Source organism: Astatotilapia calliptera, chromosome 6, assembly GCF_964374335.1.
Source record: "Astatotilapia calliptera chromosome 6, fAstCal68.1, whole genome shotgun sequence".
In the NCBI taxonomy this organism is placed as follows: domain Eukaryota; kingdom Metazoa; phylum Chordata; class Actinopteri; order Cichliformes; family Cichlidae; genus Astatotilapia; species Astatotilapia calliptera.
Window position 1 is genome coordinate 29,962,602 of NC_137427.1, and position 25,868 is coordinate 29,988,469.

Consider the following 25,868-nt stretch of genomic DNA (forward strand, 5'->3'; position numbering starts at 1 on the left):
TTTTTGCACCAGCCACTAAAGGCAAATTATAATGAGTACCCGCAGCTTTTTCTGCTTTGGTCACAGTTTTACACTGTCCCAATTTTCCCTTGCCTTTTGAACTCTTAAAAATAGGCCTTCTCTGTCCCTGCTCTTTTTTCACCTGTCTTGACCTAAGATTCCTGGCTATACTTGGTTCTGACGCGACTCCTCCTCTGTCGTTATCTTCATCATCTTCTTCCTCCTCTGTGGTAGATGAATCATTGTCACTCTCCTCTTCTGCCATGCTTTTGGTCATTTTGTCCTTTACGGTCTTCAGTGTATTTAATACTTCCAATAGCCCTTGCGGGGCTTCCAGCATTCGTCCGAATACTTCTCCTGCCCATGTGTCTGACTTGGCCATTGCTTTGGAGTGTTTTGACCTGGTTTGGGCCTGCTCTTCTCTTGCTGGTGTTGGCAGTCCGATGAAAGCCGGTTGTGCCATCCTTTCCACCGGTGAAATCATTTCCTCGTTTGTTGGGGTCCAATCCGCTTCTCCAGTCTGGTCTGGCAGGCTCTCTCTTGATGCTTCGGCTTTTGGCCTGTCTCCTCTCTCATGTGAACTAGAAGGCAAAGGCAAGCCTTCCTCTGCGGCTGATGTTATCTCTTTCCCTTCCCCATTCAGGGACTGACATTTAACTGTCATAGGCCCTTTATTATGAAACACCCGTTCAGGGTTTTTATCGGTTTTCAGCGTTATTTTGTTATCGTTTTGATCGTTAACTCGGTTTTCCTGGGTCTTTTCACGTGTGTTATGAATAAATCTTCTTTTTTTCAGTACCAGTACTAGTTTTAGTTTGTTGTATTTATCCGCGACACCTTAAAGGTCGGTCCGTGAAAATATTGTCGGGCATGAACCGGTCCGTGGTGCAAAAAAGGTTGGGGACCGCTGCTCTATACTACAAGTTCTTCTGGTTAACCTCTGGTTCGTTAACCTCTTCAGACTGTGTCTCAAATTCATCCAGGCATTGAATGCAAACATGGTTGACTTACTGGCCTTCTTTTCATTCGCTTTGTGACTTGTTAATAAAGTTCTTTGTTAGTATCATCTACTGCCACCAACAGTATGACTGCTAGTAGAATAAAAAAGGCAAAGAAATGTTGGAAAAATCCAATAAACATTAATACTAACATTGTAATGCTAATGATCTCTAATATAAAGTATTCTGCAGATGTATTTTACACCCAGCTTTGCTTATGAATCGTTTTGTTGTCGTTGTTGTCTCTGTAATTTCTGCTCCTGTTGTTTGTGTCATGATTCCTGCTGTACTACTTGTAAAATGTACTAATTGTGAATGTTACAGTGAAGAAACTGGACACTAACATCATCTATCTTGTTGTTCAAATGCAGCTATGGTTTTTCATCTGATTTTGTTAATGAGTATTTGTGTTTATATTCGCATCACTACATTTTGGTTGAAATTCATAGCTTCCTGTCTCCTACCTGAGCTTTTGAGCGGTCCTTCGCAAAATGCATTTTAAGAACAGTTCCAGATGCTGATTACATTAGTAGCTGTTGTCATGCTAAATCGGGTCCATGTTCACTGCACAAGATAAGAAATATATTGTTGGAAAAAGGGAAAAAATGAGCTGCACTATTATGACTTGAGAATATGCTGCTACATTGCTGTCTTGCATAAATGCACATGCACAAAAGAATGTTTTTTTTTCCCGTGTTGTTTATCCAAAACAAAATTTCATTTTACACGAAAACCCATTTCCTTTCCCAACATTTAGAGTAACTGACTGAAGCTCCTTCATGCTGAGTAGAGCTGACTGCTCTGATATAGACTGTCATCATTCATTTCCTGCCTCATTGACAAATAAACTGATGGATTTAATATGTTGTAATTGCCTTCTGCCACCCAGTTCTGCTCATTCTTTTTCTCCTCTCCTCTCCTCCTTTCTCTTCTCCTCTTAGACCAGTGGACCGCCTTCTGGTGTCGTGGAAGCGTGATGGGCGTCGGCTTTCCAGTGGGCAACGGCTCATTATTCCTGCCCCCACCTCTTCTGACACAGGCTTATATGTTTGTGAAGCGTCGTTTAGCAACAGCACTGCCAAACCCGTGGAGACAAAAGCGCACCTCACTGTAATGGGTAAGAAGAAAAAAGCAGTCACTTAGTCACCCACAGACACACTCACATTCAGATTTCCATCATTTCACTTCAAATGACATTACACTGACTTACATTCATATCCTCGTCACTTATCCTAAATCGAAAAACAAGTTGGGTTGAGTTGATTGTGTTATTTACCATTAGTTCCATATATGTTTGACATTTTTTAAAGCTGTTTGTAAATGACATAGTCAGGTTGGAGTCGATGAATTTGACAAATTTGATTTAGTGTGAAAACTCAGCTTTAATTCCAAGGATTGAACTGAAATACTGCATTAACTGTTGAGGGATAATGACAATTTTATACACAGTCCCCTATTTTCAGGGGCTTAAGTGTAATTAGACTCAAAAGATGCTTCATGGAAATGCATTATTTTGTCATATTAGTAAGGAGATTTTGCATTGCATTTGGAAGCTTTTTCTGTGAACCCATAATGAATTCTAAATGTAAGTGAGACAGGCCATTCATAAAAAGAAAATAAACCCATCCAAAAGAGCAGAAACAGCAGGACTTTCCAAATTTTCACAAACAGTCCGGTATATTCCTAGAAGAAAAAAACACACTGTTGAAGTAAAATGACCGGAAATCCACAGACGATGCCTGTGGTGGATGATCACAGAATCCTTTCCACGGTGAAGAATAATTTCCACTTTGTAATTTGAAGCATGTGAAATTATCTGTGTGATGCACATGAACGCATGTTCCCAGTGTCACTGAGACATGTTAGAAGTCTGATGAACTGTGTAGAGATTACATTCATATGTATTAGACGGTGCTTTGAAAAGTGAGGCACAGCATACTGTAAAAGCAAACCAGCGTTATTTGTTTTTAGGTCAGGAAGCAAATTATTTTGCACTGATTTCAGCTCACTTGAGCTGCATTTCACTTTGCTGATAAAAGACTAATGGCAGGGAGAACAAACAACACTGAAGAGAGGGATGCAGCAGAGGCCAGGATAATCCTCACAAAGGTTGCCCATTGTTCGCTGATATCCATGAGTTCCACACGCCAGACAGTCATTGTCTGTGAAAGATTCTCCACAAAGTGTCGAAAATGTTCATTTTATTTATGAATGTGTTAATTTGTCTAGTTCATTTGAGCGCCTGAAACTCTGGGATTGTTTATGAAAATTGCTGTAGTTTCTCCGCAGTTAACGCAATGTTTTTGTTCAGCCCCTTGAACTGAAGATTGAACCTTAAGCTCTTATTTATTATATCGAAAGTACAACTTAAATAACTGAATATTTAGGCCTAACTCTATGTTTAGGGGACTTTTGCCCCAAAAAGGGAGGCGAGTCCCCACAGTGTTATTGTGTAAAGACATTTATGTCCTCATAACATAAGTAATACAAGTACACACACTGCCTAACAAAATTATCCATGATTGTCCTGGGTAGGTCCACTAATGCCCTCAACATGTGATTAATTTCTGCTTTAGCCTCGCTCTTGTCTTCCCTAGTACATTTGTTGCTCCGGGCACTGTTTATTCCTCCATTTATTCTTACTTCACTCCTGGAAGCTGGACTGTGAGCACCCGAGGCAGTGACTGTCAGCTACAGCACTGCTCGAGCTGAATCTGTTGTCCACATTCACCATTAAATTGTCCATTGTAGTCACAAACAGCTGTTGGATTCATGTACACACAAACTCACCCACGTGTTCTCACAAAAACATGCATGTGTGCACTTCATGCTTACACACATTCACAAAATGGCACCGTGGCCACATATGCCTGTTTGCCCGGCAGCTCAATTAGCCCCTCTCCCTGGAGTCACGAATCAATAAGAGGACGCTGAAAGCACTCAAACAAGAGCACTCTTGTAGCAAGCCACTCCTGTCTTCTGCGTGTGTGCGTGTAATAGAAAACAACATACACGCGAGCAGGGAGCATGTGATTGATGAGCCGAAACTTCGCTCCTCTAGTTTCTTAGCATCTTTTTACTCTGCTGTGATTGTCTGTGCGAAAGAGCACCTAAGCAGAGAGCACCGACTACCTACGCCCACAGAATATTCAGAAGACCTGCCTGAATATTTATACCCTACTTATTCTCGTTCTGTGCCCCCTCATAATCCTTTTTCTTTGTCTTCCCCCCAAAAACTCCTTTTTCTTAGTTATCTTTCCTCATTAGGCCGGCAGGACCATTAAGGCCTGCCTGGCAGGGAAACCGCCTGCATGCATTCATATGTATCAGAAAAGAAGTGACTGACGAATACATTGGTACTGATCCTCTTTTTCTGCTATGGGCTCAACAGACCTTGATGCAATAAAAGGGATTCCTAAACAGAATATTGTATGTGTCTATTTGAAAGAAAGAGACAGCCTCAAAGGCATTCATTATTCAATTTCATTTCTTTTCTGCCCCGATCCTCTAATCGGAATATGTATGATACTGCATCCTTGTGTTGTATACTGTACAAACGACTTGCGGTGCAAAAAACAATATATCTGCTGTTGTTTTCTGTCTTTGTTTTGCAGGCAGACATCAGGGAATCCACAAAAGCTCAAATCCCTAAAACCAGCCACCCAAACACTCTTAAATGTGTTTTGTTGTGTTTTGGCATCTAGGTTCTTGCACTCACCTGACTGAAGGAGAATAATGCAGCTATGTTATCAGCGTCACACCATATGGCTGTTATTCATCTCTTGTTTTCCCGTTCGCTCTTCACTGCACGCTTTCCTCTTTCTTTTGTCAAAAATCAGGCAAAACTGCACAGTACATAGTAAAGATAGGTGATGCACATATGTGGGTTTAAAAGTTGCCTGGAAGAACTAAAAAGAACTTTGTGTTTTCTCTTCAGTCTGCTGTTTAGATGTGAGGGTGGTCTCACTTTCAGCCACACATGTACTTCAGGTTGGGACTGCATTTTAACTCGCCAGCTTCCATTCAGCAGTGCGCTTTTATGCAGCGTGCTCTCAATAAAGGCTCTGCAACATCCGAATTAGATGCAGTGAAATCAAGTGTTCTCTTTTTAGGAGTGTGGTAACAAAGAAAATAGGATGACGCGTGGGTTCTAAAATATGGTGAATGTTGTGAAAAGGTCTTTAACATGATCTGTGATCTTTTATAAAAAAAGTAGTTCTGGTGACTAAACGTAACCATGCGCCAACTGAAAGATCAAGTAAAAAACAAAAACGGACTTGTGTCACGTGATGGAAAGTCCTGACGTTTACAGAACTCCTGCATGGTAGTGATGGCAATAAGTGAAAATGCAGTCCACGGAAATACGATGCAAAGAAAAGAAAATATTGTGGGATAAAAGGGGATTTTCAATAGTCTTAGAGGGACAGCAGAGTTTTAAAAACCTTATTGTTTGCATGTTATTACCTTAAACCTATCGGGGGGAAAAGCACACAAATGAAACTTTTATTAAAATTCTCCTTTTTCAATAAGAGGTATATTGTTGCAAAAGCCAAAATACACATTTATTATTTAAGTCATACACTGGACATTTCATTTTCCTCAGTCATTCTCTGGTGAACAATTGCTACCATTGTGTGGACTCACAGACTCAGCTGTCATCTCTTTGTAAATATTAACAAGTGCTTAAAAACTGAGGAATGGAGTCTGTGCAGCAGTAGGTAACTTCTTTTATAGCAAGTAAAATGTATTAGAATATTATATATATGCAAGCATATATTTACATTCAAGGTTTTTGTTTATTCTCACCACTGCTGTCAGCACTTAGAGCAGTGCTGGTGAAGATGTTTGGATGGAGCAGTCATTGGCAGCAAAATGGAACTGTTTAAGAAAGAAAGAGGAGGATTGTGCCCCTTGGGACCTTCCCCGAATGTGTTTTTTTGTGGCTGTGTATGGAAGCCATTTCACAGAGCATATAGACACAAAATCCTGCCTTCCACTGGCACTTAAGTTACTCAGTGCCAAGAGGGGAACCATTTCTATTCTGCGGTGCTCCATTACATGTCTCCTCTATTAAGGAATAAATACTTGGAGTGGGCAAACTGTAAATTTGTCTGTTACATTTTCATTTTCAGCCTTTTATTTATTTATTTGCCTAAATTGAGAGCTTGTTAGTAGCTGTTTAATGACTTGGTGTTATTACAATTTTTTTTTCTTTGCAGAACCGCCCTCTCTGACCGCTCAGCCAAAAAGTAAGATCTTTGGAGAGCTCGACAGGAATGCGGAGATCCCATGCCTGGCTGCAGGTATGCATGAGATAAATAGTTGTATGTATAAAGTTGTAGAATCTAAGTTTGTAATAAGCCTTATTTTTGGTGGGGGGGGGGGGCTAATTTTTATACCTGTTTATAATAACCATGATGGAAGTTGGGTCAAAAAGCTAGGTGTCACTTTGTTTCTTTGAAGCTGACGTCCAGCTGTCTGCGAGGGAAAGCTTGCTTTGTCGATAAAATACAACAACGCGCAGTAGAAACAGACAGGAAATAAATAGTGGAATTTTAAACTGAAGTGTGAAATGAGAAGATGAAGACCAGCATTCTCACTGGGGTGACTCAGATTATTACATGGAACATGTAACACTTCCATTAGGCACTCTCCTTAAAACGATAATAGCGTTAGTCTCAGTCTTGTTAGTCAACACTCAGTATTGTCTCAGTCATTGTCTAGATTCACACTTCATCAAACCTCCCCTGCCCCTTTACTGCTGTGTGAAAATGAAATAAAACAAACAATGAAAATTATTTTGATAAAGTTTCTAAATTCCTGAAAAGTGTCAGGGGAGGCTATTCCACATGCATTCAATGATCCAGCAGCCACTTAAAGTGTGCTGAGTCTCACAGGCTGCTTGTGCGTGCCACCACATGAGTCGTAGAGCTGATGCATACTCACACGTCGGAGTTTTAATTATTCTTTAACTCACTAATGTTTAACTTGGTTCCATCAAACTTCCCCAGCTCAATAGTTGTGTTACTTTCTGAAATGTTATGTTTGGATATGCTAATAATGCATTATGTCTCTAAATATGTGTGTATTTGCATAATTTTCCAGACCTCAAATCTGAACACTGGATAAACCAAGTTGTTGTTTTATTTTGTTGATATATGAGAGTCAAAGAGTTTTTTACCAAAGGGATTTAAAAAATCTCTTTTTATGACTTCATAAACCAGAAAATACTCCCACCAGACAGCTAATAATTGTCAAATTCCACTATATTTGTAGGAATAAACTGTCGTATAAATAAAGCTATGAATAAATAAAGACTGAGAACAAATACCTCAGAAAAAGCTTCAGGATATAGACAGGAGGAACTGTTCGGTGCACACTGTATGGCTGCTCGGCCATGGAAATGCATGAAGCTCCCAGCACACAGTTTTTGTGCTGATGTTAATGTCAGAGGAAGTTTGGGGCATTGCAGTGATTGAGTCAGCAGAGTGTTGGAGCCTTTACCCACCTCAGCACTCGGTGACCCCGCCATGGCTGAATTGCTGTGGCTCCTGAGCGCCTCCACATTGCAATAATACTGCTTAGAGTTGGAGAATCTAGGAGGAAGGAAATTTCCCTAACTGACTTGTTTAACCAGTGGCAGCCATCACATGCTCAAAGTTTTTAAGCTCTTTAGAACGACCAATTCTTTCATAACTGATTGTAAATGGAGTGCATGGCTGAGTGCTTGATTTCATACACCTGTGGCAACGAGACTAAAAATACCTGAATTCAAAGATTAAGAGGTGTGACCCAATACTTTTGTCCACATGTTATGTCAGTATTACAGGTTTTCCTAAATGTGATGTTTAAATGTCATAATTAGATATTATATTATTAGTAATGTATTAATTTGCACTAACATCGTTTTCTCTGAAAAAAGACTCAAAATGAGACTGAGCAAAACATGTTTAGCACTTAGTGTCTCACCTTAACTGCTTCTTTAACTTTGGGTGACGGACACTAAGCGAGAGAGAGGATGTGATGGTTCTACGTCATGTGTTGTTGTGGAGTTTTCTTTTAGTACGTTATATTTCTATTCAGTGTCTTTGGGGTTTCTTTTAGATTTTACTATAATGCTAGTGTTTGGTGTTTTTGATTATTGTTAGTTTGCACTTTGTGTTACTTCACATTTTGGACTGTTTTTAATTCTGTTTACAGACTAATAATTGCTTTTTGCTATTTAAGCAACCACAGGCACATAACCAGTGTTGGGATTGTTACTGAATAAAGTAATTATTCGATGTTCTTCTTTCCTTTTGTTAAAGTACTGCAGTATGTTACTTAATTATTTGCTGGAGAAAGTAATTTGTTAGACTACTCATTATATTACTTTTGCATTGCTCCATTACATGTGAAATGCACTGTTACTCAATTAACAATAATAACCTTAGGGTTTAGGACCTTGTACATCTTATCTTATAAAAAACAATGTGTTCTTTTAGTGTTTATGTATGAGCAGAAAACTGGCAACACAATGCAAATTTGAAAAACCAGCTCGGAGAGACTTCAAAGTGATCACCACAGTAATTGTACTGTAGAAACAGGTGTGAATAGACATCAAGGCTACAAAGCTGCCAGCTTGACTGCTCATCATTGTGTTTTTTACCTGTTGAAGTTCAGGTTCTGGCTGCTGGGCTGCCAGACACTCAGCATTACAGTTTTTCTCAAATGCTAAAACACATTTCACAAACGTTACCACCAGGTCCCCCAATGTCCAAACACAACACCCTTCTCTAAAGCTACATAAACACAACCACACCTTCCCACTGCAAAACTCAAACTCCCACACCAAGAGAGCAGCTCGAAGCTGTCAAAACTGTAAACACTATACACAGCATTACACACTACAGCAAAACAATTGAAAACACAATGCTCAATTTGTGAGAAGGTTCTTTGTTTCATAACTGCCAATGCATATTTTAGAAACTATACAGTAACGGATCGTCGTAGATCTCTGCAGAGGATTAGGCATTTAGATTTGTGAGTTTCATATGAGTAGTATAAATCTATAGAAAATCCTGCATGTACGTACACTACTGTAACACAACTCAATGCAAAAACAGAATCTATTGCACACAACAGTAATCTTGAAAACATGAACAGGGTGTGAAGTTTTTTTATTTACGTTATTCACACCACACACACACCACAATCACTGTGCGGCATCATGTCGCTGAGCTGTTGCTCGCATCTCGTCCGTAATGATGGTGCGAGGTTGTCTTGCTCTCCCTCCTGGACCTTCTCCTCTCCCATGTTGGCCTTCTCCTCTTCCTCGTTGGTCGCTCCTCTTCCTCCTCTCATTTGAACTCCTCTTCCTCATTGGCCTGCTCCTCTTCTTCCAGGGCCAGCTCTTCTCCCTCCTCTGCATCAGATTCCTCTTCCCCTGACTCTGCCTTCATCCATTGTGTTTGTTTGGAACCTTCAGCATACTGTGCACTCTGAACTTGCTTTTACATGTGGGTACAGCATTAGCAACAAGTGTCTTCAATTTTGAGTCATTGTGTGTAGTGAATGACGCCAGGTGTGTTCCCTGTGTTCAAAGATTGGTGACTGTGGCAAGCATTTTGCATCACATGGGCTTTCATTTGAGGATATGAGCAGAGTTGTTTTGCAACATGTGTTTTAGCAAGGAAAAATGTGTTTAGATTTATGAGTACAGAGGGTTGTGTTTTGTGAATTGTGTCTTCATGTGACATGTGTTTATGGTACTGGAATATGGTGGCTACATTTAGTAAATGTGTTTAGACTACTGGTCATTTGGGTTACAGGATTGGCTTTTGTGTTTTAACATTTGAGAAAAACTGTAACATCACTCTCGGTTCTTCACTAGCTTTGTGTTAGCATGCTGTCTGTGCAGATGTTTCCAAAGAGCTGAAGTTGTGTTACCACTCCTGGGTGCAGGTTGCACTTTACCATTGTGTTCTTGTCCTTTCATGGATTAAAGATAAAAGCAATGTCCATATCTCCACTCCTCACATGTTGTACTCTGCTTTACCATTTTCCTCCTCCCTGCACATGAACCAAAGTCAGTCGATTGTAGCACAAGTGGAGTAAGAAAAAGGCATGTTTGTTATTTTTTTTCTTTCCATGCACCTCTCTTGCCAGTAACTGAAGAATATAAGCAACAACATGGTTGTAACTGTATAAAATTAGTGAGTTTAGTACAGTAACTTGTTACGACACTGCACTACTGAAAAATGTAACTTCACTAAAACTGTCTCGCACATTACATTGAACTATAAAAAGCACTGCGTTGCTCGGGAATGCATTACATGCAACACTGCAGATAACCATCCACACACATTTACTTTACTATCACCAGTTACTGTAACGTGTAAGTCTCCAGACTGTGGGAGGCCACCAGACCACACGGTGAGAACCAATGCAGCCACAGGGGGAGCACTGTGCCATCCCATTCATTTCTTCTATGTCAACTTTACAAGTCAAATGTTGAGATTTGCAGCTCTTGTCCTGCTGTTTGCTGTTGCAGTTGTGTCAAGGTGACTCTGCTAGCAGGGGTTTGGCATCATTGGATATGTGTGTGCCTTAGTTTGAAGGCTTCATGAACAATGACACTTTACTTTTGGCATTGTGAGCGCACGCTGGTATGCTGACACCGAGCCTGAAAATTGCACTTGTTCATGATTCTTGTCTTTAAATGGATTACATGAAAACACTTATATGAGCCGGGCTAGATACAGCTCTAAAAACTGCAACACCCTCCCCTTTCTCTCTCTTGCTCCCTCTCTCTCTCTCTCTCTCTCTCTCTCTCTCTCTCTCTCTCTCTCTCTCTCTCTCTCACACACACACACATACACACACACTGAGTGAGTTTATGTTCCTCCTCAGTAATCTGATACAGTGGCAGTGTAATTAAATAGCAGGGGCCTCAGGCTATGGAGAGAGGGATGGAGGCTAAGAGGAGAGATGAGGGAAGGAGAAAAGAGCGCACGGTGACAGAGTGAGTGAGACGAGGAGGGGGTGAAAAATACGTCACGCGTGTCTGTGAAAGCTTGACACCAACAGAGTGAGAAACGGTGTGGAATTCATCGCTCGCTCTAACAGCCACAAACACACACACACACACACTGGTGTGAAGGGTTTGAGACAGAGTAATTGCATGAGCCCCCTGCCTGTCATATTTGGCATGTCTGTCAGACAGGTGGGTGCTGATAGTGTAGCTCTTCGATGTGCTGCCCACATCTTTTATTCAGAGTGTTTTCTGGACCCTTCTGCCACCCTTACCCTACCACCCACACCGTCCAATCAATATATTATTAGCGGTCATTATGCCTACATGCATATTTATAGAGAGAGAGATTGGATAAAAGAGAAGAAAGATTGTTGAAATGAGTGTATGTGTGTGTGTGTTTTAGTGGGAGTTGGAGTGGTTTGCTCAGCAGCGAGGTCAGCTAGCTGCTTATTAAGAAAACTGAAAAATGTTCTTACACTGTGCTTTTGTGTGCCATGTGCATTCATATATGTAGGTGTGCCTCAGCCCAGGATTGAGTGGTATAAGGACACGGTGCCTCTTTCCAAACTGGCCAATCCTCGCTACAAGGTCAGCGCAGCAAACGGGCTGACTGTGCGCAGGGTGCAGCCGGGAGATGGAGGAATATTCCAGTGCTTTGCTCGCAACCCTGCTGGAGAGGCTCAAGCACAGACACAGCTCTTTGTCTCCAGTGAGTTTCTCTGATGCATACACACAAGAATGGAAGCATGAATAGACAAACCTACATCAGCCTTGAATTCTGACTCTCTATTCACTCTTGTATCACTTCACTTCTGTACCAGCTTTTTCTTTTTTATTGTCACTTTCTTTGACTTTTTCTACCTTCACTACTAGCGCTGGAGTTCAGCATTGTTTTGTTTCTAGATTATTTTTTGGGGGGAATCAATCGAGCTTCATGAAACTCAAGGTAAAATTGTTACCATTCTTGGGTTCCCCGAAAAGACAGTAGACGATTGAGCCTTCCTTTTAGCCCCTCAGTTCATCCTCTGTCTGAAACAACCTGTTTTTGCTCTCTTCCCTTGCCAGCTTTCTTGTGATTGACTTGTAAACAAAAGGTTTGAACACCATGTGGATGCGGCTGCTGTTCTCACAGCCAGAGCGGTGGGGCTAAGATTACCATACCAAGGATATGTTCTCTCACTGACATATCACAGGTCAAGACTAGAAACAAAATGCTGGAAACTAAGTATGCAAAGCAGTATGAATGCTGAGCTTTTAGCTCACAGGTTTGATATATTAAAGTTTGTCCATATACAACTATGACAATAATATATATCAGAATAAATAAGGGAAAGCTTAATAGGTTTTGAATCCTGCAAACATCCAGAAACTGCCAGCTGTGTTATACACCTGAAATGCTGCCAACCTCTGTCTTTGGACCATATCTGTACAGATGATAACATGTACAGTTAATAACATGTATTTGACTAAAAGCATGTCCTGTGTGGGCGTGTTCTCTGTTTTGGTCAAATGACTAGACAATAAGAGTCCGTAAATACTTAAAGGTATTGTTGTGATCCCACTATGTGAGGAAATTTGTGAACATAGTACAAATGAGATGACGTAGGATTTTCAATTTATACCACAGGTGTATCTAATAAAGATCAAATCTTAGTGACCTTTAAGGTCAGAGGTCAAATGAATCTACTAGGAGGCTGAGGGGAGCCGCCAGTATATATTTTTTTTATTATCATTATTATTAATTTGATCCCTCTACTTTGACGTAATGGTTTTTAATATGTATCAGGCTAGAAAGTTACATTCGGTTTAGTGAGAATTATGCTATAATTAAAAGTCTCCATGGAGCCATCCACATTTATGCACAGACACGTAGTGAATAAAGCGTCCATTGATCAGAGAGGGTGCAGTTGTGCTCAGGTAAACACTTTCATCCTGTAGCTCAAGTCTTTCTCTTTTCTCCTTATCCACAGTGTCCTCTAATGTTCATTGCTCTGCCTTCTGCTCTCTCGTGCTCCCTCTGTGTGTTTCAGGTGTGCCCCCCACATTTGCATCACCTCCCTCTGACCAAACAGTGACTGATGGCAACACAGCCTTGTTTACCTGCCAGACGAACGGAGCTCCAAAACCTGCTATTACCTGGAGGAAAGGTAGCAATGAAGCTCCAAGACTGAGACACCCCACACTGAGACACACACACGCACTGACATAATATATTTGTAATTAAAATGTGCTGACTTTTCTCCACCTCGAGGCTAATTTATTATTTTGTCCCTCCATAGGATCGCAGGTCTTAGCCAGCGGCTCTGTCCAGGTTCCCAGGTTCACGCTGTTGCAGTCAGGTGGTCTGCAGGTTCAGCCAGTCAGCTTCCAGGATTCAGGAGAATACACCTGCATCGCCTCCAACATGGAGGGAACCATCAACGCCACAGCTACGCTCACCGTGTGGAGTAAGACACATGCACGGACACACAAACAAATGCACATTAAACCGTTCAATATACATTTGCTAAACAGACAAAAACAGACATGGAACACTAGTTTATCCATACCTGTCCAATAGTATTAGTTCAGTTTAGTGAGCAGCTCAGTGATTGGTTATTGATGCAGTTGGCTGACTGAACTAATCATTGGATTTGCCAAGCAAGAGGATGATTGATTAGCCAATAAACCAATTGCTTGGCTGATTTTTTTATTTTATTTTTTTTGCATACATATAAATATATGTTCTGGCAGCTTTAGATTAAACAGGGTTCAATTACACACACTGTCAGATCCTTACTTCAGTTGAGCTGTGATATAAATGTAAAACGTATACCCTTCAATTTATTGGAGACACGGTCACATCACAAGTGCATGGTGACTGAGTTAGGGACATAACAGATGCTCTCCACTCTGCATGTGCATTTGTTTTTACACCAGCGCCGCTTTTCTCTCTCTAAATCATATGCAACACCTGAGTGGAGCAAAGCACCAGTAATTTGATACTCAGCTGTTTTCCACAGCGTTATAATGTGCGTAGGTGTGGGTGCGTGCACGCTTGTGTGTTGTTTATCTTCTTGTAAACTAATTCAAATCTCGTTACTGTTGAGGAACATTTAAATGTACACATTTTATACAGGGCCGTGCCTTGTAGTGTGATTCAACAGGTGTGTATTAATTGTATTTAATTTAAGCCTCAGAATGTATCCCACCTCTCTGCTCTTTCCAGATCGCACAGTCATTTCTGTGCCTCCAACAGACCAGCGTGTTATCAAAGGAACCACTGCTACTCTCAAGTGTGACGCTACACACGACCCCAGAATCAGTATCAGGTAACTGTTCCTCAGTGTTTACTACTGTGTCTGTAAAGGTTCTCAGTCATCCAGGTCATCGTAGTCAAAGGAGCTTGCAAAGAAAAGCGTCTGGACTTCTTTAAGTTGCTTGAAGACGTTTCACCTCTCATCCGAGAAGCTTCTTCAGTTCTAAGGTCAAATGGTGGAGAGTCCCAGATATAAACCTAGTGGGAGTTTCCCCCCACAGAGGGACAAAAGGACCCCCTGATGATCCTCTAATGGCTCAGGCGATTAGAGGATCATCAGGGGTCCTTTTGTCAGGTTTATATCTGGGACTCTCCACCATTTGACCTTAGAACTGAAGAAGCTTCTCGGATGAGAGGTGAAACGTCTTCAAGCAACTTAAAGACGTCCAGACGCTTTTCTTTGCAATCTCCTTTGACTGTTTACTACTGTATTTTTTGGGCCATAAAGTGCACCAGATTATAAGGCGCATTAAGCGAATCAAAACAGTCAGATAAGTCAAACTTTACTGAATTCATTCTTCTTGCTGCTCTATTCCATATTAATGACTAACCTGGTATTGTGGATGGATTACCTCAGTTGTTCTCCTGACTGAAGTTTGGTCCATTTACAGCATCCTGCCATGCAGTTGCATCTGTCCCTAATCATCGGAAACCCTCGTGTTAACTTTTATCGAGTGGAAAAAAGTTAATCCTCCAGCTTCCCTGTGCTAATGTTATTCTAACATAGCTGTGTCACTAGCGATCACATAGCAGAACATTGCGGTGATTATATACCAGCTAGTCTAACTTCAGTAGCCCTACAAAGGTCACTGCTGTTTAGTTTTTTTGTCTTCATTTAAGTTGAAAGTGATAGCAAAGCTGTACATTTACATTTTTTCAGAAATCTCTCAGTCAGAACATGCTATATCATGTTTAGGTGGAAACTAGCGAGCTAATTTCCTGCTAACTTCGCAAGGCTCCTGGCTACGGTACCTGTAATGCTCCGACAATCCATCAAGTCAATCCATCAGGCTTCGTAGCTTACTAAAGGTGTACTAAAAAAACGTTCACCGATTTTTGAGCGTCATGTACCACATAAAATCAGTTCGAGGTCAGTAAGCACAACCAGAATTCATACATAAGGCGCACCGGATTATAAACCGCACTGTCGATTTCTGAGAAAATTAAAGGATTTTAAGTGCGCCTTATAGTGCGAAAAAATGACGGTACATACATGAATACCAAGTCTGATTCTCTGCCGTGTTTGACAGTTTTGTAAACTATTGTGTTTGAGTTTTGAAGCACCCAAATTCTTCCTCTGTTGCAGCTATAAATGGGAGCGAAGCGGCATGCCGGTTCTTCCGACCAGTGGGGGGCGCGTGTCTGTACGCCAAGGCCTTCTCACTATTAGCCAGACGTGGTCAGGTGATATCGGGGATTACACCTGCACTGTGACATCACAAGCTGGCAATGACTCCCGCCCCGCACGCCTGGAAGTCATGTGAGTTCAGGGAATAAATTCCTTCTGCAATATTTAACCCTCTTCTGTTTTAGGTCATTGTTTGACTTTTCCACCCTTAAGAATGGCCACAAATTTAGCCATTAACAGCAAAAACCTGCAAGGCCAAGTAAACAGCCTTGGGCTTTTTGAAAAACAGACACTTGGGGGATGCTGAAATGCAATAGGTCTCCTAAAACTTATCATTAGCCTAGAGTAGGATTTTATTTTACTACGATATAAAATACAGACAGTTTTATTTCCACCTAATCTGCACATTAGAGGATAAAGAACAGCGTTATACCACTGAATAAGTAACACTGACTACAACAACTCTACTAAATTGTATAAAACACAAAGGAAGCATAACAAGGCTGCATCCATTTGACTTGCTGGAGTAATCGAAGCATTCTGCAAATGTGCCATCCTTGAAAATCTTTAAACAAATAAAAGGCACTTGTTGGGTTTTTATAACAGATAATGTAAGGTAAACTAATAAAATATACGTGAGCTACAGGCTACGGATTTTCCTCTTTGCAAGCATTGTGTTGAGTTATATTAACAGGCTGCTTGCTTTAGTTTCATGTTTAATACACTGACAAGAAAATAGCACTATTCTTCTCTTTTAATTCGAATTGGGTTTCTTTATTAAATTCAGAAGCACATAATAAATATATTTTAACTTACCCTACACCTCAGGATAGTCTGATGATCTTTAATTTTCTGTGATAACTCTATTTGAGTAAACTGTGAATAAATCATTATCTTCTGGCAGCAGCGGTTTCCTTCCTCAGGATTTGACGCAGCAACGATTTTGATGTAACAGTGTCTAAAAACCTGAGGGAGCAGTCTATCCATAGCGAGCAATCTGGTTGATTCAAATTACTGATGAGACTGACAGGACGTACGCCTTATGGTACAGCATTTTACAAAAAAGACTGACTATACAAGGTGCAATTTAGGCGACGCAGCAGATGGGTAATTTGGTACACTGCCAAACATAAAGAAATGATTGTTGTCAACTTGTTTCATGTCTAATAAGACAGTTGCTTGGGTCTAGTAATAGCCGTGTTCAGTGCAGGGTCAGAGCCTCTAAATCAAATACTCTGTACATGCCATTGAAAGTCTAAAGACACTAGTTGTTATTAGATAGCCCTAAATGTTATGTTCTTTATACATGCTGCACACTCACTGATAATACATCAGTGAGTGTGCAGCATGTATGGTATGCTGCACAGGTATGTTTGTGTACATACCTGTGCAGACTCCACACATCACTTTGTGTGTCCGGTATGCTCAGATTAAAACATATCACACACACATGCATGCACACACACACACACACACACACACACACACACACATATCAGCGTGTATCCCACGCTCCGACCCACTCAGCCTTATTACAGCCACTAAGAGAACAGGTAGTGGTATTTGTATATTAATAGGCACTTAAATAATACATTTCTAAAAGGCACTTATGATATATTAATATAATTGCCGGGTAGGAAAGAGAATGAACATGAGTCCACATCCTTCTAAATTATAGAGAGACAAGAGGTTATGCATGTCAGACGCAGAGGGAGAGAGCGAATCTGTGTTTATTGCTGTGCAAAAACATACTGGCCTGGATGGGATTTCTATACACCCGTGTTTCTGAGCGTGGTGTATGCGTGCGCAGCTGCGTGTATCCACATGTGTGACTGACATTCTCGTTAGCTCAGTATCAATGGGTCACAGGGGCTAACAGACGCTGGCGGCTGAGGAGACAGACTAATTACCAGCGGGTTATTGGTTCAACTCCCGTAAGACCCATTCATGTGTCTGTGAGTGTGTGTCTGTGCCTATGTGTGTGTTTGTGATTTGTAAGGACGGTGTGAAGGTACTTGCTCTAATGTTCTCTAAGCTCATCCATTAATTAATATGATCGTGTCAGCTCGGAGAAGAAAACATCATTCTCATTTCCCCTTGCTCCCTCCTAGCTTCATTCATTGGTGTCCTTCCTATTTCTTGGTGTGCTCCTCCTCTTCCTCTCACAACATTACAGTATGTCTTATTCCTCTCCCACATCTCCTCTAGTTCCCTTTGTTTCTGTGCTTAAATGTTAAACTGCAAAGTTGCTCATAAGGGAAAAAGGAAGCAAGGCAAATGTTTTCAAACCCTGTTATCTGATGCCCTTAATAGGACCTTGCAGGCTGTCGAAGCAGAGCTCCTGGACAACATATCTTTGAAAGCTATGTTGTCCATAGCTTAGAAATAATTAATAAGCTTATGAATATGAGATACAGCTATTCTATACACAGGGGACTCTCTCTTTTATTATAGTTTCAGTGTAAATATATTTATTTTGTTCTTTTATGTTGTCTCAATATTTCTACCAGCACCTGCAGCCTTCATATGTAGTGATACTAGGATTTGCTGTTCTCTCCTTTTCCTCCTTCAAGCCCACAGTCTACAAAAAGAGTTACGATACGCTAAGATTGGTGTAATCAAATATGTGGATTTCTATGTTGCTTTCATGAAAATACCTGTATTGCTTTCTTTGTTATTAACAGGGCAGGGATGAGAAAATGTGTGGAAAATGTGTTTTTTAATAGATGTGATGAGACGCAGTGATGCAGTGCACGTACAGAGTAAATATATGCAAGGCAGCGCCATATTTAAAAGATTTCACCCACTGGAACTGATCCTGGCTCAGACCCAAGATCTAGCCTGGGTGTCAGTGCTAGCAGTATGGCACCTCACATATTTAATAGAATAACAGAACACAGGAAACCAAATATCTGTCTACTGAACAGTCTGCATATTATCACAGACGCGTTTATGAGATGCAAATGATACATAAGCAATCAGGACACATTTTGTCAAGATGTGGATATTAAGGAAAAGTGTGACAGTCTGAAAAAAAGCATGTATTCCCTTCTTTGCAAAAGTTAAATAAGTAAATTCAGTCCCCGTCTTGGGTCTTGGTGGCAAATTTGAAGCAGCAATAAATATTTTGGGACCCTAGCTTGCAAGAAAGACCCGAAATAGGAGAAAATTCTATTATGTCCTAGTCAAAAAAATAACCTAATTTTACCAGCAGATCCAAAGTTCAGTATAAAGCTCTTTGAGGCTGTGTCTCATTTGCCTAAGATGTAAAAAATAGTGTAATAAGTGTATAAGCAGTAAGGGTTGGTTCAAATGAGTGTATGGTTAAGCAAAAGAATATAGAGGGGAGGCTTATTTTAGTTGCTTTGATCTGCGTACGGTTGCTGCTTCCTATGGAAGCAGCTTTGCAACCCATTTTCACCCCAGAGCCACCATTCATGCTGTGTCTAACTTAGGCCCTAGTCACATAGGCCTAGAGACTGGATGGTTGCATAAACCTAAAAGATTCATTTCAAATCGCAATACAAGCCACTTCACGGTGCTTTATATTGTAAGGTAAAGACCCTAAAATAATATGGAGATTGTGATTGCCTTAGTCGCTATCAGACCGAGGTGATTGCAGGGATAGGGGCAGGGATAGCTCAGTAGGTAGAGTGGTGGCCCCATGATCGGAAGGTCGGGGGTTCGACTCCACTGCTACCTGCTACCCTGAGGTACCCCTGAGCAAGGTACCGTCCCTACACACTGCTCCCCGGGCGCTGCATTGGTGGCTGCCCACTGCTTCACTTGGTGAATGGGTTAAATGCAGAGGAACTATTTACCTATGGGGACTAACACGCACACTTTACTTTACTTTTGCCTGTAGTTTGCATGTAAGACACTGGCTTGACTGCAGGCAATTGCCATTTACTCTCCTAAGTACGGCAACTGGAAATGGAGACCAGGTTGTTCAACCAGCACATTTTAACTTTGACTTTGAAGGCGAACATGGTGTTTCACAACCACTTAGTAAGTAGTTGGTGAGTGCTGGCAGACACGTCAGCATCTTCCATGCAAACTACTGGCAACTGCAGCAACCTGCTAGCGACCAAAGCAGTTCCATGGAGATATTTGGTTCAGCATTTTTACAACTAATTTCATGCTGGTAACTTCCAGCAACCACTTGGCAATCAGTTGCAGAATGGACTCTTTTCCATAACAACCAGTGGTTTCTAGGAAGTCACTGACCAGTCTCTAGGCCTGTATTGATGAGGCTTTAACATTTGATTTCAAAGTGACTTTTAGCAACCACTTGGAACCGTTTGGGGAATACAGGTTTTTCCCTAGTGTCCAGTGGTTGCCATATGGTCACTGACAAGTCTCTAGGCCTGTGTGACTGAGGGTGTAATCACTTCATATCTGTTACTGTTGACGTGAGCTCTGTTTAACGCTCTGGGTTTGCTGATGTTTCTCCCTCAGGCTTCCCACATATACACGAGGAAAGGTCCCAAAACAGAGCCATACTGTCATATATAAATTACTGCTGAGGGAAATAACAATTTTCCTTGAACTAAAGTGGCTCTGCTTGAAATGGAGTTGCAGGTTTATTTATAGACTGGGAGCAATGGCTTTTTGAAATCTAGCTGGCAATTGCTTGCAGCCAGGAAACAGTCTAGCCAAATGTCTGGATTCACACTGAAGTTATTGTAATTCTGAGGTTCTAAATTTTCATGTTCCTGTGCATTTGTCTTGATACAATAGAGCCAAAATATCAAACAAGCATGGATGCCTCATATGGGCCAAAACCATGAGTTAAGTCTTTGGTTCTGTCTAATGAATGATTTTATAAATACTTCATATTTATAGCTTTCATTGTCTAGTTTAAGCTTGATGTAACCTTGTTAATATTTACAATCAGCTTTATATGTGCAGATACAGTAACTTTACCTTTGCTACCTTTGATAAAGCCTAACTATTTCCTTGTCTTCATTCTTTATGTTAAGTTTAGCCTCAGATTGAATTGATAGACAGATGAAATTGAAACAGTTTCTGATGTTATTTTTTATTTATTTTTTTGTCTGTATATTCAGTGAGCTTCCACATTCTCCTCGCTCCCTGACGGCTCGCCTCAATGATTCGGACTCCCGCTCCGTTCTCCTGTCCTGGCTACGCCCTTTCGACGGGAACTCCCCTCTTCTGTACTACGTGCTGGAGCTCTCAGAGAACAGTATGTATGTGTATGTCCGTCCCTGGGCATACTTTATAGTTCCTGAACGGCGAACATCTGTTCACTCTCTGTCTACCAAGCACTGACGTGCACTCATTTACAAGAGACTGGCATATGGAGAATGGTGTTGCTGCGTAAGCGTACATGCAGATCCACTATAAACAAACTCTTATTTTCCCTGCCTCCTTTAGCCTCTCTCTCCCACTCTCTCGCTCTCTCTCTCTCCCTCTCTCTCTCTCACACCCACTCTCCAGTACAGATGTTGTAACAGCAGGCTGGCTCTCTATCAAATTATAGAGAGATAGGGAAGAGGTGTTGAGGAATAGACTGACAGGAGAAACAAAGTGGAGGGAGATTGGCTGTTGAGCCGCTCACTCCTGATGTAGGCTAAGGGGATCGGGCAGTGAATGTAACATAGACAGCCAAGCACTTGGCACATGACTCTAAAAGCTGAACTGATCCTTATTCTGATCATTTTTGTAGCGGCACCGCCAATGTGACTTAAAGCTTTGTGCTGTCACCATTAACCAGCTGCTCTGCTGCATCTATAAAAACAGAAGCATTGCCATGGGAGCGGAGAAGAAAAGTTTGGAAAATAAGAGGGAGCGATAAAGAGAAAGATGAGGAATGGAGAGAACCTGAACGTCTGGTCGATTTTAGTGACGGATGAATCCAGACAGTGAGGAATGGATTAGAGTTTTCTGCACACTGATTATCCACTCTCTCTGTTATATATTAGATTTTTTTGTTGTTGTTGTATTGTAGTAAATGGGCCACTGTAACTACAATGTGTTTTCATGTCAGACAATGGCTCTAATACCCTGGGCGTGCTTAAAATGGCACATGCACGCTATCAGTCTCGCTTGCACAGATACATGTGGCTGGGGTGATAATAGAGATAATAGTGCATCTGTCTGTGGTATCTTCAGCAGGAAGACTGAGAGATAAGCTGGCAACAATATGAAGCAGCATCTGCGCTTTTTTATTAATCCTTCTCTTCCTTTCCTTCTTGTTGCATCATATGCTACTTCTCTCCTTTATAATTCTCTCCAGCTTACCCCCTGTTTCCTTTACTTTGCCTCTTATCTGTTTCTCCCCTCTTTCCATTTGATTTATAGCTCCTGAGTGTCCCTGTGTCTCTGTTTGTCCTGCCTGCGCCAGATATTATCGGCCTTTAATCTCTGTGTCTTGTCTCTAGACTCGCCATGGAAGGTCTACCTATCAGAGGTTGATCCTGCAGTGACCAAGGTATCAGTGGGCGGGCTCACACCTGCCAGAACCTACCAGTTTAGACTCTGTGCTGTCAATCAAGTGGGCAGGGGTCAGTACAGCGCCGAGACGCAGAGGTAAGAGCGACTAATGTACATTTAGAGACGGAGCGAGGTGTCCGAGTAACACACTTACTACTCCCGGCTTTATTAAACATGCGTTACATACGTTGTGACCCCAAACAAGAATTTCACCGATGTTTTCTAAAAAGCACAAGACCATTTTTTGTGCAGAACATGCAATTATTTGTGTAAAAAAATATCATTTCATGTCTGTGTAATAGACACTGATCACGCTACTTTACAAAAGCTGAGAATGAATAAAATGCAACCTTTCAAAAGACATAGTGCCTGCATCCCCACGGTCTAGTTTGTGTATCTAAGAATTTGTGAGTTACATTGTGGGGGAACATGAGTGGGAACATGGGACTCGAAATGAGGATGAAACAGGGATAACAAGGCGTGGATGAAGAGAGCATCCCTTTTTGTTTAGAATCCATTTTCTTTGCAATGAGCAATTTATATTCATCACATTCATGCTGTAGATATCCAAGTTTGTGTGTGGTTGTGTGTGTGGTTGTGTGTGTGTTTGTGTGTCTTCATCACTTTCTATTGCACATATTGAACTAAGGGGTAAAATGATTAAATAAGCTGCTATTTGTATGTGTGTGCATGAAAGGTGTGATTTAGAATGAAAAACAAATAGAGGGCTGCGCAGATTTATGGTGTTTGCTTGTGCACGCATGTGTGTGTCTGTGTGTGTTTGCATGTTTATCCCAAGGGAAAACGCTAATGGGGGTAATTATGATGCCTTAGCACTGGTGCACTGTATACAGTGAAACAGGGTTAGTGGAGGTGTGGCAGGCCTCTTAAGGATTTTGCCTCTAACTGCGCAGATATACCAAGTCTCTAAGTCATGCACATAATACAACAGATGCAATGCTGCATTATGAAGTAGGCAAACACATACGCATGCAAACATGGTTTTGTCTTACTGAAGAGACTGACCACAGACAGATGCCAGTTGTTGTTCTGCCAAATACACTCGGCAGTCACAGCAGCTATGAGCGCTGCCATCGCACATCCACAAACCTCAGACAAGTCTGCTTTCACTTTGCCCCTTTTCAGCTCGATGTTCTTCTCTTATCTCTGCTCCTCTTCCAATCTTTTCTTCCTGTGGTTTCCTTTTTTTCAAACTCTTGCTCAGTAAATTCTCCTGTTGTGCTTGTTTGTCATTACTCGTCTTCTTCCTGTTTCTCTCTTCCTTCTTTTCTCCTTTCTGCTTCCTAGTCTTTAGTCCAGAGTTGGTTGTTAGAGGGTCCGGTCAATAGATTGGAGTCTCCCTAAGTGAAATTCTGGCATTAAGACAAGTTATCTCTGCTCAGTGTATCAGAGCAGATGGCTGCATCTCGTCCTCGTTGTTCATCTCATACGTACACACACACTTTCCTTTTCATCTGCTTGACTCACTGGTTCACTGGGATAAGACGCACACAGTCAGAGATGCCAAGGTGTGTGATGAACATAACACACAGTTAGGCATAGCACAATGTCCTGCAGGAGCACTGAGCACCCAAGCAGAAGCATGACAAAGAGCAGTAATGTGGACAGAGTGAGCGATAAAGATCGGGGAAAGAAATCGCTCGTAATATCGATGACAGAAAAGCCCTAATTAAAATTTGAACTTCAAGCTGCTTCTGCTGTCTCTCATTTTGTTTGCGTCTTTTTGATTACAGTCCTTATCAGAACAGCATCAAGTCGTAAATATTTTTTGTTTCTTTCTCTCAGTCTTGCCTCGTCATTACATTGCTTTTCTTTTCTTTTAAATTTCCCTTATCAAGAGTACTGTAGCGACGGGGTGTAGTGTGAGAGAAACTAAAAGTATAGGAATGAAGCTGATCAAAGCTGAAAAACATTACCTCTGAATGAAAAATACTCTTGAAGATTCCTAATTATGCAATCTGGAGTGTAACACATGCGCAGACTTATTCATGCATGACCTGCACTCACATCATTACCATCTTTAAAGAGGAAGCATTAGCAGAGGAAAGACAGATTATACATAAATGCCTGGAACTCCAGGCATCATCAGCACTTTAAAGCATCTTATTTCAGTTCATTTTGCCTTCACTCCTTTTTTTTTAGTCAGAACCAAAAGACATCAGACTTGGGTGTGTGATAAAATGCTTTCCTCTGTCCCATTCTTGTTTGTCACGCATACGGATTATGCTTTTGGAGCTTCAGGAAGAAATGAAGACATATAGATCGACATTTTAACTTATTATATGGAAGACAGCAGAAATGGTTCAGGCTTTTTCTTCAGGCAAATCTATGTAACAGGAAAATGTAACAGGAATCCACTAAAGGCTGAAGAAGGTTTAACGTGGGCTGGTAACAGTGATCTCAGTTTAATGTGGTTGATATCTGATTTCAATCAGCCTCAACTCCTTAACAATTGGTGCACTTTTATCACTATTTCTTCTCATAGTTTGCAAGACTGTTGTTGTGACCATTCTTAGACATGTGCTTGCAAACATCTTTCCAGAAACAGGTAAAAAACAAAATCCAGGTTAAATCTGAATTGAAATACCTTAAAATAACAAATGTCCTGTCATATACCCTTTTAAAAAAATCCCAAATAGCAAAGTAAAGTGTAACATCAGAGGCTAATTGAATATGCAAGATCAATATGGTAGATGTGAAAAAAACGCTGTATTATATATAAATTCTAACAGCCAGTGCAAGGTGAATAGAAACTGAAGCACAGTAGGAGATAAAGTTCTTTGGTTTTATCTAAGAGAACTGCTTTAGTATTTGGATGTCTGTCTTGAACTTCACTAAACACCAAAAACTGTTTCTTTTTTTTTCACTCTTTGTTAGAATAACTACATAATTAACCTTGAACATAACAGGTCAGCCTTTATTTCCATAGAGCTTAATAGGTATTGCTGCTGTGGCCTTCAGATGGTGTGAGTTTTGTGACTGCTAACAAGAGGTTAAAATGAAAAAGTGAGGACCACAAAGTGCTAAAAGCAGCTATTAACAGTTACAGGAGTATTTGATGTTTTATGCTTTCATTTCTTTATCTTCAGCTTGACCTTCAGATATATTTATAATATTTTTCCCCCATGATTGATGTTAGACACACACTTTAGACATTACGGACTCTATCATGCTGGCTTTGACCATCATTTTGCACCTAAAACTATCCTAGTAGGTAATGATAGTTCATGAGCATCTGCAAAGTAATGAGGCTGAACTGCTCAGTATGACATGTCACATAACTTAGGGTTGCACGAAAAAGTAATTAATGATTAAGTAATGAGCAATGAATGAGGAGTTAGTAGTCTGTACCACTTAGCGGCTGGATCAGAGTCAATCAGGAGGAGCCACTCATGGAGAAAATCTTTTCCTCGCTGTCACAGAGCTAAATTATGAACTAATTATTCATTAATAAAGTGTCTCCTCTGTTCACTGGTGTTTTATCATAATGTTCTAAACTGTACATTCTTCAGTTCGGAATTACGGGAGAATTGCTCGTTAATATTCCTTTAATTATCAAATCATTAGTGAATCGTTTCTCAGAACTACTCCGCGTGTTTATGTGTTTCTGCAACTTTCACTTCTGGCCTGGCCTGAATATTTGTTTACAAGAACCTGAGGCTAGAACGTTTTTTAGCATCACAGGGCGACAAATCCATAAAACTCTTTCAGCATATTCTAATTAAAGCCATC

The 25,868-nt window shown here is 40.9% G+C and overlaps 1 protein-coding gene across 1 annotated transcript in view; it reads left to right on the forward strand.

Annotated features, from left to right (window-relative positions):
• Positions 1-25,868, forward strand: part of LOC113024443 (protein sidekick-1) — a 298,320-nt gene that overhangs the window by 196,506 nt on the left and 75,946 nt on the right. The window contains exons 7-15 of the mRNA XM_026171546.2: positions 1,940-2,115; positions 6,218-6,301; positions 11,528-11,722; positions 13,044-13,160; positions 13,293-13,460; positions 14,222-14,324; positions 15,618-15,791; positions 20,729-20,865; positions 22,064-22,211. Coding sequence (XP_026027331.1) covers positions 1,940-2,115; positions 6,218-6,301; positions 11,528-11,722; positions 13,044-13,160; positions 13,293-13,460; positions 14,222-14,324; positions 15,618-15,791; positions 20,729-20,865; positions 22,064-22,211 — 1,302 coding nt within the window. The remainder of the gene's footprint in view (positions 1-1,939; positions 2,116-6,217; positions 6,302-11,527; positions 11,723-13,043; positions 13,161-13,292; positions 13,461-14,221; positions 14,325-15,617; positions 15,792-20,728; positions 20,866-22,063; positions 22,212-25,868) is intronic.